General features: G+C 34.1%; 1 protein-coding gene across 1 annotated transcript in view; it reads right to left on the bottom strand.

The window, feature by feature from the left end:
• Smp_124180 (putative normocyte-binding protein 1) overlaps positions 1-21,191 on the bottom strand; it is a gene marked incomplete at both ends in the record, with an annotated part of 81,693 nt that overhangs the window by 40,623 nt on the left and 19,879 nt on the right. The window contains 7 exons of the mRNA XM_018793102.1: positions 7,936-8,295; positions 9,703-9,804; positions 12,050-12,238; positions 12,848-12,970; positions 14,841-15,083; positions 17,802-17,979; positions 20,162-20,312. Of these exons, the coding sequence (XP_018647648.1) occupies positions 7,936-8,295; positions 9,703-9,804; positions 12,050-12,238; positions 12,848-12,970; positions 14,841-15,083; positions 17,802-17,979; positions 20,162-20,312 (1,346 nt within the window). The remainder of the gene's footprint in view (positions 1-7,935; positions 8,296-9,702; positions 9,805-12,049; positions 12,239-12,847; positions 12,971-14,840; positions 15,084-17,801; positions 17,980-20,161; positions 20,313-21,191) is intronic.

The raw sequence follows: 21,191 nt of genomic DNA, 5'->3' as shown, positions 1-21,191 counted from the left end.
TATAAATAGAACAAAATGCACGTCCTGAACTTCACTACTAGCCATGTTCCATCTGTTCTATGAATTTTCGAATCAATAAAGAAGTGAAAATTCCTTTTTAGGAAACAAAATATACTGTAATTTTTATGAAACTAAAAGTATATGGTATACATTGTTTGATTTTATAGTTCGAAGACTTCAAGTTATAACATTCATCGAAAACATGAGATTTTTCTTTGATTGACATCACTATATTAGTGTACTAGCAAAATTTAGTTAATAGTTTTGTGGGGATTGATTCAAGTTATAAACTGTATTCTTTATGGGATGATCTTAGGATACCATTAAAAACTAGGAAGTGCTTTTCAACTACTTTAGATCCTAATATGGAATTCCTTAGCATCGTGAACTCATGACTCCGTTAGGTATGGAAACCAGAACTCTCACAACTTGCTGTTTAATCCTCCTTGATATTGCAAAAGAAATCAGTCTGTGGTGAATACAATCCACAAACTAACAATTTGTTGAACTTGATTTAAATAACTTTGAAAAAGAACTCTTTGTGAATGGTTCGTTTTTTTCAGACGGTTTTCCAAACACTAAATAATTATATTCAGGTTTAACGTTCTTATCATCTATTTTATAACTCTATGTTGGGATTGGAATAACAACTTTTGGTGGTTTTGTTCTTCGTACTGGTTGGCTTAACTCAGAAGCTTTCATTGTCTTCCTGAACAAAAACGTCACTATTAACTTGAGAGAGAAGTGAGTTTTTTTAATTTTTCTTACAGTAACTGATACCCTGTTCTTTTGAGTAGATTAATAAAAGTGATTATTAAACAGACCAAGAATATGTTATGTGTTTCCTGAGTGGTTAAAACACTTGAATTTAGGAAATAGGTCGTAGCTTCGAACTTCTCTTTGCTCACTGTGGTTCGAACAACCAGATAGTGTCGCTAACCCTCATACAACTAAATTTTAACTCAAAGTTGAGTACATGAGCCTGTATTTGGTACGTGCCTAATTCATGTCACGTTACTTTGACTTAACCGATATACAGTAATTTGATTTCTAAACTTCGGAAAAATCTCAATTCTCCTCAATAAATTCTCTCTCAGTAATGGTTTAATATTAAAATCTCTACAAACATATAAGATTATATGTTTGAAAAAAAACTTTATTTTACGTTCTTCTTACCATGGGAATGTAATCAAGTTGTTTTGAATTCTGTCTTATAAGAGGGATATTTCTGTTAATCCTATTATGTCTGTCACTGTTATCCCTGCGAAATTGTTCGACTGACTTGTGCTTGTTACCGAAACACCGATTCCGATGAGGTTTAGTAAAAACACAAAGACTAGTGATCAATGTTCGTTTGACTCAAAACAATTAATTGAAATTATGTATGGATACAATGCCTTTTTAAATGATTCATTTACAGTCAGATTTGTCTAAATTGAGATTAATAGTATCTAACAGTATTAACTAACTTACTACGTGATCACACTTAAAATGTCATACAATGAAGCATCGATAACCAACAGGTATAACGAATTGACTAAAAAATATAATTTCACCTCAACTAGTGATGATACATGCTCCAGAGAGCTAATTTCATATGCGATTCTCACTCAACTACACGCCATATCAGATTCCTCATTTCACTAGCGAGATAGTTGATTTTTACTGTCTATTCTGACGTTGTCTCTGTTCTCAGATATATCCTACATTGGCTCTTTAAATTAGTATATCATTTGAAAGTCATAACAAGTATTTAACGAATATACTTACAATAAAGACACTAATTTACGTACATGTGTACATAATTCTTATCCATTTATTAAAGTTCAGTCTAATTTATTCTCGAATATTTGCAAAATTACTTGTTTAAATAGTCAAGATATTTATTAAAATGTGTTTCCTAAAACGATTAGTTATTTGTTAATTAGCAGGTCTAATGAACTAAACATTAAAGATTCATCATGAATCTTAACCCTACAATTGAAGAACATATGGAACTCAAAACAACTGTCAACTAATTTCAAAGTGAGGATCTTCATTAAGAACATCAAGACAGTTATACTGTGTGGAGCTGCAACGTGGATAACTACTACCACCATCATCAAGAAAGTACAAATATTTATAAACAGTTGTCTACGCAAAATACTCTAAATTCACTGGCCGGTTACTGTCAGCAACAACCTACTATGGGAGAGGACAAACCAGCTTGCAGCTCAAGAGGAAATTATGAAAGGACGTGGGAAGTGGATTGGACACACTGAGGAAATCACCAAACTGATCACGAGGCAAGCCTTAACTTGGAATCGTGAAGGGAAGCGGAAAATAGGAAAGCCAAAAACCACATTACGCCGGGAAATAGAAGCAGATATGAAAAGGATGAATGTTAACTGAAAATAACTGTAAAGGATTTTCCAGGACAGGGTTGGATGGAGAATGCTGGTGGGCAGTCTATATTCCTCCATGAGGGATAATAGGCGTCACCACGTAAGTAAGTATGAATCTTAACAAATCAGTTACTTTAAAAGATATGAATCATAAATACATAGTACCTGATTCATTTGATTCATATATTCGTTACGAAATGATGAATGAACCGATTTAATCAATGCTGAATGTGATTTCATTGATAGAAATTGAATATTTAATGATTTGAATTGAGTTTCAATGGTTGTTTTAATTTGTTGAATCAATGATAAATATTGAAATATTTTCCAAGTTTCTTTTATTTTATATTTTTGTTTGAATAAATTATATTTAGGATTTTTCATTAAATCATTCACTGTACAATCTTTCCAATTTATAGTAAATGATGATAGATTGAATAGTTTTGAACAATGATTCCAGTAGTCTGGTGAGAATGACTTGAATAAGAAAAATTTATGAAAACAATTAGAGTTACTTTACATGATATGGTTTCTTTTATACAATTAGAAGAAAATATCAAAACAAGCCTTCATGTATTAATTACTAAGGACTTAGTATAGCATTAACATTTAAACAGTTGCTAACAATGAAAACTGTATTGTGTATAAATCCAAGTAGTATGACTGCGCCCAAATACCCTGGTACGGTCGAGAGTGAAGAGAGTCCACTCTCCCTCTCAAAATACTTTCATATGGCCACGCGTATATAGCCTCTGTCAGGGAAGTCCTACTCACTGCCTTCTCGTGGCGGGGGTGTTCTCTACGAAATTAAGAGGACGAAAAACGAATGTCCAACGCTCTAACCGGGTTGGTAGACACGGAAAGTACACCTAAGGGAGTTGGAAAACGCTGATTCCAAACCAATGGTGCACATAGGTTCCAGTATCCTGAGGGAACAAATGGCGTATGAACCTATTGTTGGTCACCGGCTACCATGGGACTGCATCTCCTCACGATGCTTCACTGCCTTGTCGATCAGATCTTTAGGTCAAAGGCTTGGGGTGTGGCCCTCTGAGAAAACCACCTGCTTCAGTTTAGGTACCCGGGCAGTATTACAGCCCTCACACAAATCAAATGAGATTTGTGTGGCGCATATATGCATCTGGTGCCTCTTCGTATCAATATTTATGTGTTTAAATAAATAATAAATAAAATAGTGTGACTAAAAGAGGATGAAATGTGCATCTTGGATTCCACTGTAGATTATAGCCTAAGGAAGCAGTTAATTTTTGTCGGAATCGATCCATTTCAAATGGAACTAAAACTCATACCTGTTACACAAGTAAAGGGTTATCTAGACTGAGTAACTAAGTGGATAACGCGATAGCTTTTGAAGTGAACGGGATTGGGCTTGCGTCCTGAGATGGATATCAACTATGGAATACATTCAGCTGACTAGTTCCGAACAGGATGAAACCTGAACCCTGATTTCAACCGGTAACCGTTTTTCATCTACTTTATACTAATAATATAGAAATATCATGTTCGGGATTCTATCGGATGAAATCGTACGATTCTTCTCACAATCTCTCAACATTAAATTCAGATCCTAGTACATTTCCCAGTTTAATCAAGTATAGATCCAAATAGAAGAGAAACAATTTTATATGCTAGAAATTGTATACTATTTGTCAAATTTCGGTGTTTGCCGCAGTGAACCTAATAAAAAACACTCCTCTTTATTAAATATAACATACATTCCACTGAAATCATGAACCGATCAGTGTCTGATCACCGTTGAAAACCTGGAAGCACTGGATAGTCGTTTTGTATCAGTATGGTCCATCTTAAATTGTATTCGGTGGAAAACCGCTTCATTCCTGAAATTCACCTCTTGAAGCTAGTAACTAGTGAGCACATGATAATTATCAGTATAGAGTTGTAGAGATTCCTGAGTTTTATCGAAGCATAACACCATCGAATGCCGGCTCTGTGGTCTAGAGCCTAGACATCTGTGTGAGGATGAAGTTCCAAGGTTCCATTTTAGTGTATGGGATCGTGGATGTGCACTACTGAGCAGTTCCATACTGGGAAGAAATGGTCATCATGTGCCCCCAGGTTTTCAACAGTGGTCTAACATCGATCAGTTCATAACCCTTATATTATAATAGTTTTAGACATTTGTTTTGCGCATAAATTAATGTTCTGTGTTTTATCCTCCCTACGTTGGTTAAATATGAACCGATCGTTAAGTACATTTTTACTGATGACATGGTTGACCCGGAATTGTAATTTTTTATTTATGCTGATGTGTGGTCTGGAATTTAACCTATATTATCACACTAGTTTGAGTTATGAATTGAATGGTACAACAAAAGTTATATGTCTGTTGTGTTCTTGTCCTAATCCGATTATTGAACAAGTGGGCATAGGAAACTCCATCCTAGACCAATACGTGTTAAGTACTAATCTCGGTCGTTATCTCACAATCATTGAGTTATTGGACAAAGGATGCAATTTAGGTCCTTAGGTAATAGATGATTATCAATCCTATGCGGGCAACCTACATGGATTAGTCAGTACTCGAACTAGGTAATATAACTGATACTACAAGGAACAGCCCGATCACGTGGTACCTGAATACAACACAAAAATCTGTTCTTGTTTTCGTTACAACAATTACTTACTACAATATTTCAAGTATGTTATTACATAGAGAGCTACTCAAACTTATCTTAACCTTATCAATCAATCTAGCATACTTATAATAAAGTATCACACTTAAAAATATCATTGCTATAGTTGAATAAGTGTTAAAAATAAAGTTTTCTCCATGAAGTACTGTTCTTTTCAAGTTTGGGATATCCCGAATAATATCCACTATTATAGGTTAAGCTCATAACCTTTAAGCCTGATGTAAAACATAGTCTAAATCTCTAAACTCAATTACTTCTCAGTATATAACAACATTTAATGAGTTGAAAACGTGAGTCAATTGAAGCTAGACCATCAAGGAAAACTTGGAAGCACTGGACGGCCGTTTCGTCCTATGTGGGACTCACGCTTTCAACTATCAATATACTAAATCTCCACAAAACCCCTTCTGATTATTTGATAAGTAACTGCTAAGTAATCTTAAATAAAGATAGAATAACTAACACAATTCTTTTTCCTCTTTGCTTTTTTTTCAAATTACCCTGAGATACAATGTCAACTTTCATACTTTAAAAAAGGTGGGGGGGTTAATAAAAATAAATTAACTAACCAATAAATTTGTATCCAAAATATAATTTAAGAGTTTTATCAATAGTTTCATTTTATTTAACCATTTCATATTATATTGAATGATTACGTCATCATTTCTTAGGTTATTACATAATGAAACAAGTTTTTGATATTTCTCATTGAACATATTTAAAGATATCTATTTTTCAAACAAAAGAAAAGAAAAAAAACAAATTACGGGACATGGATATTCATCAACCGGGTCTATCGTGAGATAGTAACTCATTGAAGACAACGATGGACGGTACATGAATACTTATATTGAACAATTAATGTCATACAAAATTTATCAAAAAGGGGTTTTGTGGAAATTTTAGTAACCTAGGACCTGTCAGTCTCACGCGCGAGCGCTTAACCTCTAGACGGTTGCTCAATTTTGTGGATTGGTTGAAGTTAGACCATCCATAAGGTTTAGTTAACCGAATGAAATTGAAGAGAAATCTTGTTGGAAAATTTTATACTTTTAGAAGACCAAGTTACCAAAGTTTTGAAATTTCTACTGAAAAATATTCGTTACTCATTAGGATGCATCAGTAGTATTTGAGACATTATTGATAACTTAACTGAATGGATTACTGAAAGATTAATTAAATGTGAACATAATTTTTGTTCTGATCCGATATTTACCAGGAGAACTTGAATTTCTGATATGTTAGATGAATTTTGGTTGGTATCAATTATTGACCATAATTATCGTCGGTTTATTATTGATAGCAAACGTATTTCACTGATACTAAATGGTAAATAAATCTTATTTTCTATTCTCTTTATTAATGTAGTTAATATATATATATATATTCATTGTTGAAATCACGAACTGATCTCAGCTAGACCACCACCGGGAACCTGAAAGCACTGGACGACCGTTTCGTCTACGTATGGACTAGTTGAAGTTAGACATTAGCACAGTTAGATGCCGACTCAATGATTTAGAAGTTAAGAGTTCGTGCGTGAGACCAAATGTCCTGGGTTCGATTTTCACATGCACGTTGTGTGTGCACACTCTTGTGGAGTCTCATATTTGGAAGAAACGGCCATCCAGTTCTTCCAGGTTTCTAATGATGGTCTAGATCAAATCATTTCGTGATTTTAATAGTGAAAGTACTACAATCTCCACGAATTCCCTATACCAATATGTATGGTTTTCGATTCAATAATCAGAGTAAAGTTATCGGTAATACAATGATCAAACAAAATATTCAGAGAACGATAAATGTTTTACATCACTACATAGCAGAATTACAATAAGAAAACAGGTATACAGTTCACAGATCTAACAAATACCTAATAGTGGCATTTGTATGCTAATGATTTTTATGACGTTTTATTCATTAGACGTGATCATTCGGCTAAGAAATTGTACTTCCACTGATGTTCAGTGTTATTTATTATCTCATAGTACGACTGTGACACATCTATATAATTACTAAGCTAAATTAATATTGGCATTTGAAATAAACTACCAATCTTCTCTTAAAATCAGTCACATTCAAGGAGATTCAAAAACATGTTTGGTTTAGTGTGGTAAGCCTTAAGTAGTAGAAAAACTATACTATCAACTTCAATCTCACCTCAGTCAGTATAGTTTTGGAGTTTCAACTAGACTATTTTTATTCTTCATGAAGATCTTTACTTTGTGTTATGTGAAAATCTCTACTCAACCTTTCAGATATTATTAACTGAAACAAAGATGTTATGTATCAAAAATCACATTGAACCGTATTCCAAATAAAAGATTCTGGGCTCAATCACTGAAGATATTATGAGATATTTAATGAAAAAAGAATCCTATATTAGTATAGAATAACTTTTTAATGTCTTCTATTTTTCATCTGTATTCCAACTGTTGAGGCGATCCTGAAAATTTCTCTCGATAGACATGAAAAGCTCAGGAAACATTAAGAAGTATTTTATTCAATCAGCGTTTGACTAGAAGTTCTGCTAGAAACGAAGTCACATGTAGAGTTTCTGATTGGCTGATTACTATATGTGATAAGCTGACAACATCTGATGAACTCCACAATTCAATACCTTTACTTGATTCAAAACGTCCAACAGCTGAAGCTAAACATGGTGGCAATACACTGCCCATTGGAACTGTTTCACGAAATGCATGCTCCTTTTCTCTCGTGTTCAAGTCACTGTGTAGTTCTAGCTTGGGATTTACGAGACTAACTTAGGATCCAAGTATAGCGTTCAATTAACAAGATTTATCATCAACTGATATTTACTTATGATATAAATCATATATAATGAATAAGATAAAAATAAAATATTGATTACTTACTTCTCCTAAATTTGATTTATATAACTCTTGTTTAAATGTAACAATTTTTAAATTTAGTTGCCATGCATCATATCGACAATTGATTTTTTTTATTTCATTATCAATATGTAATAAGACATTATTTGTTTCATTAAAATATTTAAGTTTATAGTTACCTTGACAATCTTTTGTAATATGAATTGTATTATCATATGATGTAATAGTTGTTTTAATGAATGATTTATTCGAGGGGGATACATTCAATTTTTCAATTTTACCCTTTTGAAATTGTTTTTCATTCTGTTTACATTTTTCAACAATTTGATATTGATTTACAAGTTGATGAATAAAACTTTCCAGTTTTATGACATAACAATATGGCTATAAAAGAAGAAAAAAAAAGGTTATATAATCACATAATTAATAATGGATGCGCACTACTGAGGAGTCCCATAATGGGACGAAACGGCCATCCAGTGTCTCCAGGTTTTCTATGGTCGTTTAGCTTCAATTGACTCATGATCTCAACTATGAACATAATTGTAAATTGAAAGTAATCTATGGATTTAAAGTATTGAGATGAGATGAAGAAAGTATAGTTTATAAGCTATAGGCTAAATTAAAGTCATCATTTCACAATCGACTGATCACTGGATGGCGATCAATGTCATGCGTGTCAAGTCCGTCTTAGTGCTGATCGAATGCTATCGACCAAGCTGCAGTGTGACCACTAGTCTAGGTGGATCTACACAGCGTGCACTATGTTGAGATAAGATGGTGGTTGGAGGTGGTCAACAGGAAACCCTGGGGCCTGGGTTTCGTGCTACTTGGCACTCATCAGCAAGGTGTACCTGTAATCTTGAGGGAACTGGTACTACCTGACGGATTCGATCCCGTGTCACTCAGCTTCATAGTCAGAGAAGTTAGCACTGAGCTATCCGGGCCATTTAATTTCGATATAGTGTAATAAGGAGATGAAGATTATCAGAACTATGTGATATATTAGCGCAATACACTTCGAACAATCTGATCACACATATACTTGTTAAAAACATTTATAGATATAAAAAGAAAAGGTCAACTAGGGAAAGACAATGTGTTCATTTGACGTGAATTCTTTGTTCACAAATGTATCTTTGAAAATGACTATCGATATATTATGTGACCACATATCATTGAAAAACCTCAAATTACCTGTTCCTTTAAAAATTCTTAAAGATTTAGCACTATTATGTACTGACAAAGTCCAGTTCACATTTGACGGTAAATACTTTCGCCAGATCGATGAGGTTGCTATGGTTATTCCGTTAAGACCATTATTAGTAGATGTGTGTCATGACACATGTTTCAAATTTAGCTAAAGACCTAATCGAAAGCATATCTCTTCATAAGATATATGTGGATGATATCTTAGTTATCTGTGAAAGAAAGGACGATATGAATTGCTTATTGAATAAACTCAACTCTCTCCAAAATCACAACAGTCTTTTATGCGAAAAGAAGAAGAACGACCAGCTTCCCTTCCTCGATATATTTCTAAGTAGACGAGAAGATGGCTGAATCAAACGATCAAGTTTTCGAAAACCAACGTGGACAGGCCAATACCTTAGTTACTATAGCTACTGCCAAGTGCAATACAAACGATGTTCGATTACAATAGAGCTTCATTCTAATTATCTCCAACCATCTACTATCTGATATTTTTTACATGAATTTTATGTAAACTAAAGATGAATATTCTAAACAGAGAAAATTTAAATTGTGATAGCATTAAACAGTTAAACTCACTTCCTTCATATCGTTGAGTATCATTTGTGCATCATTATTAACATCAGAATATTTACCAGTTGTAAGTAAATGAACTAAACGTTCAACTTCTTTTATAGTTTCCTAATATGAAATTAATATTATTATTATTATTATTGAAAACAAACATGAAATATTAACTTTTGGTTAAGTAAGTACAGAATTTAAGTAACAATGGGAAGATTCAAACAAATAATACTAAGTGAATTTAAACTTCACCCCATCGCACAAGCAAGTGGCTATCAGGGCTCAGTAGCTGAGTAGATAACTCGATGGTCTTTGAAGCGAAAGTTACTGGGTTCGAGTCACAGAGTGAACATCAACTTTGAGATGCAAGTAAATCCAGCTGACGAGTCGCAAATAGAACGAAACGCGCGTCGTGGATTCCACTGTTAGCCACTATCCATCTTTGCTTATAATGCTTGTGAATTTAGGCTATATCGAGACAATACGCACAGTATGCACATATGCCAATGAGAGACTGACCAGTTGCAGTCCTAAAACATCAATGTGAAGATTCAAACAAACAATACTAAGTGGATTTAAGTAACAATGTTGAAAAGAATATTATTTTTCATGAATTCGACTAAAATCCCTGAATGTGTACCACCGAATCGGGTACCACAAAGTCGCATCCTGAATGGCTGATTCTCGGGGACATCATGCGAAAAAATATAAATAAATAAACATTTGAATAACATTTTCTGCTTAAACACTGTTTTAATGAAGGAAAATTGGATGACGGTGTTTATCTACAAAATATTTAGTACAATGATTAGTATTCTTTTAAATGTTCTTGCTTTCCCGTAATTGATATTCAGGACTATAATTAATCACCTTATGTTATTATATTTGCATCTTAAGTAGATACCTCAATATTACCAATGGAAACAAATTCTTGGTATCTACATATCCCAGCAGAGACTGATTAAATTTAGTTGTATATATTAACGGAGCGAAAATATAAACCTTCATAATTAAATTCAAACTCATCGAATAAGTTAACGACTAAATAAACTATTCATCTTGATGGGAAGCGCGTTTGTGTTTGAAGAGATAAGTAAAGGGTTTAAATTTCAGTATGATACGATGTAACGTTCACCTGGCAAGTCCTCACTAGGACGAAACCCCATATCAAAGAATATAATGATTGAATTTCACTTAAAACATAAATAATCGCGCGATATGAATTTTGTACGATACTTATCACTTACTTTGCTTACTTACTTACTTAGGCCCGCTACCCCTCGTGGAGGAGCATAGACCGCCAAACAGCATTCTCCATCCAACCCTGTCCTGGGCAATCCTTTCAAGCTCTTTTCAGCTCTTCTTCATCCTTTTCACATCTGCTTCCAGTTCAACACTCAGTGTGTTCTTCGGTCTTCTTCTTTACCGCTCCCCTTCACGATCCCAACTAAATGCTTGTCTCGTGATACTGTTTGTTGGTTTCCACAATGTATATCCTATCCACCTTTAGCGTCTGCTACACTAGTTATCTTCATCTGCATTTGTTGGTGTGTATGGGATAGAGGAGCTAGGTCATCTGATTCTGTTCATTGTATTCCGTGTTTCCTCTTCGATGTTGAGGGCTTCATAATCCAGTCGATCACGAGAAGAAAGAGGAAAGGGGGTGGTAATCAGCCTTATCTGACTCCGGTCTTCACTTGGAATACACCTGTCAGCTGTCCTCCATGCACGACATTGCACTCTAGTTCGTCGTATGAATTCCAGATGATGTCGACGATTTTCTCAGGGGCTCTATTTAAATTAATTTGTTTATTCTGGTTGGTTTTTTTCAGCCGACCCTAAGCCCAACCCTCCCCCTTTACCCGGGCTTGGGACCGGCAATAACTCTAGAAGAGCTACAGGCGGAGTTTTAATTATCATCCTTTGACGTACTTATGAATAAAACACTCTGTACTATTTACAAAGTAATAAACAACCCTTATCATTAGACTACTATCATACTTTAGAAATATACCAATGCATCAGTTTAAGGGAAGATAAAGAGTGTATGCACCTACGCCATTGTGATCGATTCTGAACCATGTCACCCAAAGTTTTCAACCATTGGTTACGATAGTCACGTGGACCCCAACCAAGTAGTCTGCATCTACCAACATGGCTCAGACTAGAAGTTAGTGACTTCAAGCACTGATGCCATGTTTTGGTTTGACCGCCCCTAACTCTTTTCCAACCATCCCCTACACATCATTACATCAGCATATCAAAGTATTCATTATATAATTTTCAAAGTCAAATAGATAGACAATACTGATACCAGTACTTTCAAAAGTGGGAAAAGAAAAAAAGTCATTGCCAGTATTACCTCAACTTTTTGATTATAAACTTGATAGAATTCATCTTGATATCTTTGAAATTTTTTTCTAGCCCATTCAATTTGATTAATAAATTTTTTCCATTTAATTAAAAATTGTTCATAATTTGACCATTGAATAAATTGAATAAATTTTAATTCAGTGTAATTGTTTGAGCACTTTTGAATATGTTGTAGAAACTAAAGAATAAAATGAATAAAAAGTATATTTTGTATGAAGGTATTCATTGCTTCATTAATTGTTGTATTTAATTTCAGTAAACAATTATGAATTTATCAGAAGGGGGTTTTGTAGAGATTTTAGTAATTTTATATAGTTGAAATCATGGGTCGAATGAAGCTAGACCACCATCGAAAACCTGAAAACACTGGATGGTCGTTTTGTCTTATTGTGAGACTCCTCAGCAGTGTGTGTCCACGAACCCACACTCTCAAGATTCGAACCTAGGACCTACCAGTCTCGCGCCAGAGCACTTAATCGATAGACCACTGAGACAGCATCCGATTGAGTTTATATATAACTCCAACCAATCCACGAAGTTGAGCATCCGCTCATCAATTGTCTTCAGTGAGTTTCTGAGGACGTGATTTGAACTCCACTGGTCACTGCTTCTCACTAGAACTCCTGGATTTACCTCTCGAAGTCAGTCATTAGTGAGCATAAGATTATTATTATTATTATCAGAAGAGGTTTTGTGGAGATTTAGTATTTTCATAGTTGAAAGCGTGAGTCAATTTTATTGTGTAGATTTATGTTCACTTTAAAAAAAAAACAACATTAGAACTTACTTCAACTTGACGACATAGATTATCATGATCTTTGAATAATTTCTCATAATCATTATGTACACGATTTAAATAGGTCACAATTTGTATAAATCCATTAAAATCGGATGGAATATTTGCATGTATCTATAATAAAATATAGAAAAAAAGGGGGTTAAACATTGTCAACTGACTGAATGTTTCTTTTTCTTTTTGACTGAATGATACTAATTTAAGTAAACTGTACAGTGAATAGGTTCGTCGACGTAACTATGAGATGTTTAATATGTCTTTATTCAAAACTCTTCAAACTTCATCATACTGTAGTGAACAGAACACGAGTGGGGACAGTCGAATGTATTTAAGCACAGAATTACAGACTATCTCACTAAATTTTGATGACCATACAGCAAATAGGTAATTTGCAAATTAACAATCAATTGTCTCAATCTTCACTGTTTCTTCTGTAAATATCAGTTCATCTTTTCTAATTTCATTGTTCATGCATTTTCCTACCACTTGCACTTCATTTCAGTTCTTTCCTTCTCGGTCTTCTGCCAAAATACATTCTATGTTTGACCATCACCATGTACTACTTAAACGGATATAAGTAGACCACACTAAAATACAACTAAATGGTAATATTTCTGATTGTAATATTGATTGACTTAGGTTAGAATGATACTAGAGGAATTAATTCTTTGAAGATTACAGATACTTCTTGCTGAAAACTATCAACAAGCATGAAACATGAGTTCAGTGTATCTTGATAACCTTGTCAAAGCAATTTGATATATATTAATGTACATCTGGATTTTAGTTCTTCACTTAAAAAGTATAAAATATTTTCTCTCCTAAAGTGAATCTCAACTTTTAATTCTTCAATATTATTTGTTCTTTGTACCTTGATCCTACTCCTTATGTATATCCTCTTTATTGCTTCTATTTTTTTGCGTTCCCGAAGTGTTGTTCGATAACAAATTGACTATGGACTTTTTTCCTTACTCCTAATGAAAAGTTTAGAGGATATTGCTATATCCTGGTGAAGACATAAGTACGGGTAAATTCCGGTACCTATTAGTGGACGACTATTCTATATATATTCTCATTGCTTAACTACTGAGGAATTTGATTGTGTATATCTATATTCATCTTAATATAAGCTTCATTTTGGCCTGTGGATCATTATTATTATGCGATTTACTGTTCCTAAATTATACTCAGTTTATTGATTACTGTATCCAACGTTCACAGCCACACCTTGGCTTGATCCTTTACAAATATTATTTTCTATTTTATGGTATGGTGTGGTCTGTCTTTCTAGTATATAAACCGAGTATGGTTGAAAAAAATGATTCGCATAGATTCGCTGTAATTGATGTTCTGGACTCAATTGAAAGGGCTAAGCGGACAAGGGACCAATAAAGACGCTAGACTGTTCATACCAGTTGAATGTCATAGATTTGGCACAGTGTTAAGATTGGAAAAGTCATATTTTTTTGATTGGTGGGTAACTCACGTGATAAAAAGCCAGATATAAAATCATAACGAGTTGGATACGGCCTTGTTCTTCTTTTTAAATTCATGACAGATATGATTACAATAATTTTTAAAACGATAGTAGTTTTTTTGAATTGGTATAGAAATATACGTTCTAAATACATCTAGATGCACATTTTTCATTCAAATATATAAAAATATACCATGCCGAAAAAAACAAATTATCTCTTACTGTAACCACATCCGGGTTGCATGAAGGATAGTGGATGAGCACTGTTGAAGAGTCCTACATCAGAACGAAACGGCCATCCAGTGCTTTCAGATTTTCCATGGTGGTCTAGCTTCAACTGACTCATGATCTCAACTATATAAGATTATATAATCATTAAAATCATTAATTTTACTGGATGATATGTTTGATGAATGCAAAGAGGAGAAGGTACAATTACTTATTCAACAATGACGTGGCGAGTAAGGGTTTGTAAGTACCACCTCAAAACATATTCACCTTACTTACTTGAATAAAATCATCTAATTGATTACTGATTGATATCAATGAGTTGTCAACTATGGTTATAAAGATTGAAAATAATTTACTTAATTTCTCTATAATTTCATGATATAATAAATTAAATAATGGATTGTAGTCAATTATAATGAAACAATTCAAACGGTTATCCTCATGATTATTTAAAAGACTTTCATATTTGATGTGATGTACTACATTATTGATCCATTGAAAAGACAATTCAAATAAACGCTAAAAAAATAAGGTGAATAAGACAAAAAGTCATTAAAACATATTACATACTGGTTTAACTGGTTCTTATTATGTATTTATTTAAACACATAAATATTGGTACAAAGGGGCACCAGATACATATGCACCACACAAGTCATTCGATTTGTGTGTGGACTGTGATACTGCCTGAGTGCCCAAACCTAAGCAGGTGGTTTATCTAGGGGGGCCACACCCGGAGCTTTTGACCTAAACATCTGATCCATAAGGCAGTGAATTATCGTAAGGAAATGCAGTCCCATGGTAGCAAGTGACCAACGATTGATCCATACGCCATTTGTTCTCTCAGGATACTGGAGCCAGCCCATGTGCACCATTGGTTTGAAATCAGGGTTTTCCAACTCCCCTAGGTGGACTTTCCGTGTCCGGCAACCCGGTTAAGGCGCCGGACATTCGCTTTTCGTCCTCTCACTTTCATGAACAATAGTAATGCCACGAGAAGGCGGTGAGTAGGACTTCCCTGGCAGTGACTATATACGCGTGGCCATGTGAGAGCATTTGGAGAGAGAGAGCGGACTCTCCCTACTCTCGGCCGTACCAGGGCATTTTGGGGCAGTCTTATTATGTCTTATTATGCAAGACTGTTCTTACTACTGAATTAATGGGGGATGATTTGTAGCTCATGTAAATCTTTTTCACGGTATTGTATCCTTTTAGTTAGATGGTTTAAATGAAAAGCTTTCATAGTCATTCTGGACAAAATCTTCAGAGTCTATTTCTAGCTCAGAGAACAAAACACTACCAAACGTTCTTATTACCGGTTAAAATAATAGGTAGAAGGTCAATAATACTTAGAATTCAGTCAAAATGTTTTGTTTTCTTCCACGAGTGATGTTCATCAGCTAATATTGTCTCAATTTAATTTTACTAGAGTATTCAGTATTGAATTGAGTGTATGAGTATGATTATGAAAATTAATGTTCAGTCAATCCACAAGCTAAATTCATAAGGGTATGTCTTAAATAAAGATATTTTTCTTTAATCTAATAACCATGTATTCACTAGTGAGGAATTTTAAATTGGATTCTCAGAGTTTCAAATAAAATTCAAGAGACTCAACGAAGTGTAATGTTTTTGAACACAAGATAGTTATCACCAGTGGTCGGGGAATATTCATAACTAGTAGGAAACTCATGTTCAGAACTTTTTGCCAACTACCTCTGAGTAGATAAGGTCAAGACATAGTGCACGTAAAATCAAGTCACTTAAACTGATGACTATATCTCAACCGGATTGATGGGACCCAATCAACACTGAGGCTTAACAAAATTGATGCCCATTATTTAGTAATATCAACCGGTTTAGTTTTGTTTATTTAACAAATAATAAAGCTCGCTCCAAACAGCTCAGGTGTGCTATCTCAGACTGTAGAAGTGGGGTATGTTAGTCCGAATTGTGCAGAGCACAAATTGCTTCAAGATCGCGAATGCACCTAGCTGATGAGTGTTAACTAACATGAAACATGGGTTTGACGTTTCCTGCCAACTACTTCCGACCAGTTAACATATTCAAAACTGACACACTGCCCTGAAGATGTCACACTAACCCCGAGACATAAACCTATTAAACTCAATCTCATGTAAAAATATAAGTGCTAAAAATCAAAACACCCTTCCGTTGAATGAAACAACTGTCCAGTCCTCCTTGAAATCAAAGGTTTTTTTTATATTATTTCAATACCCTACAAAATGATCTCCAAGAATAGGAGGAATGTTCTTCATTGTACCATTCGATAAAAATACCCATGGGAAGTTTATTTCAGTTTGGCTTTAACCCGATTGGTACTATTTATATTTGGTAGCAAACATTTTTTATAAATCGATAATTCCTAAATAGATTATAGGTATCAGTATTTATTCACTTGGTAACTAACAATATAGGCCATAAAAAGTCAGTTCAAAATTAAGATCAAGTGTATAAATAATGAAAATAAATCAAATTATAAACCAAGATTAATTTCTGATCGAAAGATGGATTGTGGTCAGCAGTGAACTCGTGTTTCATCGTATTTGGGACATGAGGTTGGACTTATCTGAATCTCAGAGATATTCACACATTTGGACTCGGATCTAATAACTTTCGCTTCAAACATCAACACACTACTCACTGAACTACTGAGTCCCGCATTTCACTACTAAATGTGATCCATATACTTAATAAAAACTTGTAGGAAATTCGTATGTGATGGATATATGCCAACCAAGACTTCCAAAAGTTCAGTCAAGAATATCAACAATAGGGTATAAAGATTGATTACATTAGAATACATGTTTTATACTTCTTTAAGACTCCACAAAAATATACACGGTTTTAGAATGGTACTAAATCTAAGATCTTAGGATTTTGAGGACATCATGATGTCACGAAATCATGGGGTTAAAATCCGATAGTCCAAATTTCCCAGTTAAATTAAGTTTACAGTAGAGTATGATTTTTATTTAATATTCCCAGACGGTAACTTCTATACTTTCGAATTAAGGCAATACAATGGATCTCGGGTCAACAGTAAACTCTGCTAAATAAATCCGAACTTTAATAGACATACGATTGTTATTAACTTTCGTGGAAAACCTTTGACGTTATTTTCAGGTGAAAATCATCGTCAAATGTATACGACAAAAGTTTCTCAACAACCGACTAATGTATGTTGTGTCTTGATATGCTACATGAATAACTCACTTGATGTTTATGTAATTCTGTATGCAAATCTTCATTCTTTAATAGTACACTTAACTCATTTATTGTTTCATTCATTTTGATAATCCATTGTAAAGATTGAATTGTGTTATTCGTCTTTTCATAAATTCTTTTATTCCATGAGGTTATTAAACAATCATAAAGTTTCATAGCTTCACATCTATAAATAGAATAAGTTATAGTTTAATTTAAAATGTATCGGATTATCTCGTTGTTGATATTTCGACTGGATTTTGATCAGTCTTAGTTGGTAAGTGTTCATCCGCTGTGGATTGTCTCGACATAGCTAATTATGTTACAAGTTAGTACAGAATAGATGAAATGTAGCTATCAATAGAATCCACGACGAGTGTTTCGTCGTACCTTCGACTCGTCATTTGTATGTAGCTGAATTCCAGATTCATATCTACCCAGGAACTCGAACCCATTACCGTTCGCTTCAATTGCCAGCGCGTTTTATAATTAACTGCTGAGTCTAGACAGCCAATGGCTAATTCCATCTATTCTGGAACAATATTTAGTAGTGACTGTAATAATTATTACATCTAGGTAGTAACCACTAAGAATTAGTATACGTTGAACAAAATTAGTGAAAGATAAAGAGCTACTGTACATTTATTTTATCCTTGATGGTGTCCAACTAATAGTTTGATACGAAATAGAACCCAAACAATTCGAGTAAAACAGTGGCCAAGTGGCCTGTAGATCACTGAGCCTAAATTCAATGGTTCATATCTTCAATTTATCAGACCTTTTGATAGATCATATAGTTTATCTCCTACCACTAGATTTACTTATCTAATTAGAATACTCAAATGACACTTTTCTATATAGTGAAGATGCTGACAAAATGAGGAGTCTACTAATCGCTTTGAGTAACAATACAAGTATGCTTTGGATGCACTTCTTTTCTTCTATATCCAAAATGTTGATTAAACATCAGTCCACGACAACATTGAAATTAATTTTAGGGAGTGAAGAAGTTGAAGGCATCGACTACCTCACCTAGCTCATAATTTTCATCTTACCCAGTGAGTTAGTGTCTAACTAAATCTCTTCACGAATTTAGAAAGCCCTACTGATTTTTACCGACTTCCTTCACTTGTAAAGTAGGCAAAATGTCCATCTACCAACCAAGGGACGAGTATGTTGAGCAACAGTTCTCTCTGTTTTGATTTTTCAATTATTTAATATTAATAATTAGACGACGTTGAAATAAAACGAATAATAACTCGGATCTATAGAAGTTTACTGCGTTATGTCAAATAGAATGTTGAATGTTCACCCATATAGATCAACTTCCTGTAGCTATTCTGATGAGAAATGTAACAAATTAAATTAATTCATACTTTTGATAGGTCCAATATCTATTTCCGGATATTTGTAATGAATACCGATCATCGATAAGCTAACGTTTAAAATACAAGAGCATGTGAAGTCTTCTTCTTTTCCCCATAGATTAAGTACTATAACGGAGGAAATATTGTCTGACCATGGATCTACAATCTGTCGCTTAAATCGGTGAGATAAGTATAACTTGGAGATGATGAATCAAAAATCCCAACTATTAATGCCATATTCTAACAAATGAATATCCAAAGATAAAATAACTGGTTATCAATATATAGGTCATTTTTAGAAGGGGGTTTTGTGGAGATTATAGTAATTTTATATAATTGAGATCATGAGTCAACTGAAGCTAGAACACCATGAAAAACCTGGAAGCACTGAACGGCCGTTTCGTCCTATTGTGGGACTCTTTATCAGTGTGCATCCACGATCCAGCCTCGCGGGATTCGAACCCAGGACATATCAGTCTCGAGCCAGAGAACTTAAAATATAGACCACTGAGCCGGCATCCAGGTTTTCGATGGTGGTCTAGCTTCAATTGACTCATGATTTCAACTATGAAAAAGACCACAATACAATTCCGTGCACTTAACTTCTACTCAAACTTTTTGTACAAAGCCTAACGATGTGACCTAGTTGTTCAAACTTAACTAGGTTAACACAAGATTTGAACCTCTCATTGGTGGAAAATCAATCCATTTATGCAGCAAACTATTCTCCAGCTGACGAGTCCCAAATAGGACGAAACCCGCGTCAAACTGGATTCCACTGTTAGCCACTATCCATCTTTGCTCATCATGCTTGTATATCAAGGCTATATCGAGGCAATACGCGTAGTATGCACATATGCCAATTAGAGACTGACCAGTTGCAGTCCTAACACATCGATGGGAAGATTCAAACAAACAATACTAAGTGAATTTATTCTTCATATATATTTAAATGAAATGAGATAAACATAATTAGGATTATATTTTATTAACTCTACTCACTGTTGCTCAATAAGAGAATGTAATCCCATTTGCGATGCATTTTCAATAGTAGGAAAGCAATTATAACCACTAATATTAAGATGAGATTGGTCCAGATCCATACGAGATAATATTGATTGATTTTGATGAGGCTGATGTTCAGGTATAAGGCCTAAAATTAAGATTATTTGGAATTAAAAAATAAACTTTCAAGCAGTTTTATTCATTTGTTGACGGTATTTTCAAGGAATGGTCTCATCTGTGGTACCACTGAGAGTCAAGAAGCACTGGACAACTGGTCCAAACTAGTACGAGATTCCTTATTCCTGTACATCAATGAGTCTGTCAGGGATCTAACCCAAAAACTTAAATCTCACAACGAGCATCTAACCATTCGAATTCTTGGTTGGAATCTCGTCGTCGCTTCATATAGCTAATCGGCTGGATTTATGTATCAATGGGACCCAATTCACCTTTTCACTGATTATACGCTCGCTTACTCATAAACAACGCACGACTTAATATTCGAATAGTCGAATTCATTTCCATCACTGCTACCAAGCGTAGACCATATCACTTAAATACAGCAGCCACAGATTGTGATTATCTCTCAGACGTAAAAATCATGAAATAGTTAACTGAACTCAGCTCAATATTGAATAAATTCATGGATCCAAATTTTATTGTTGTTTAACAGGTGTTATTCTCTTTTCAACCTACTTCTGTCTTTGATAGCATACCAAGTTACAATAAATAGTGTTTGGGTATCTATGATACATGACACAACCATTTTTTATGAAGATTGAAAGACTCATTATAAGTCCTGGAAAATCTACGGCTATATATCCATTTAAATCTTTGAAACTTAGATTTTATCTTTCTGTCCAAGTTTAACATCCTTTTAAGTTGCCTCATATTTTTTGACAGATTTGTTGGTGTCAACTTGAAACAATACACCATTGTTTATGATTTTATGTTTTTCCAACTATTGTCACTTTGTCTAATCTTCGGTGTTGATAGAACTCTATTGATCAGATTCTCAACGTGGCCA

The sequence above is a fragment of the Schistosoma mansoni genome, chromosome 1, assembly GCF_000237925.1.
Source record: "Schistosoma mansoni strain Puerto Rico chromosome 1, complete genome".
NCBI classification, from domain to species: domain Eukaryota; kingdom Metazoa; phylum Platyhelminthes; class Trematoda; order Strigeidida; family Schistosomatidae; genus Schistosoma; species Schistosoma mansoni.
This window is presented reverse-complemented; position numbering and strand designations above follow the sequence as displayed.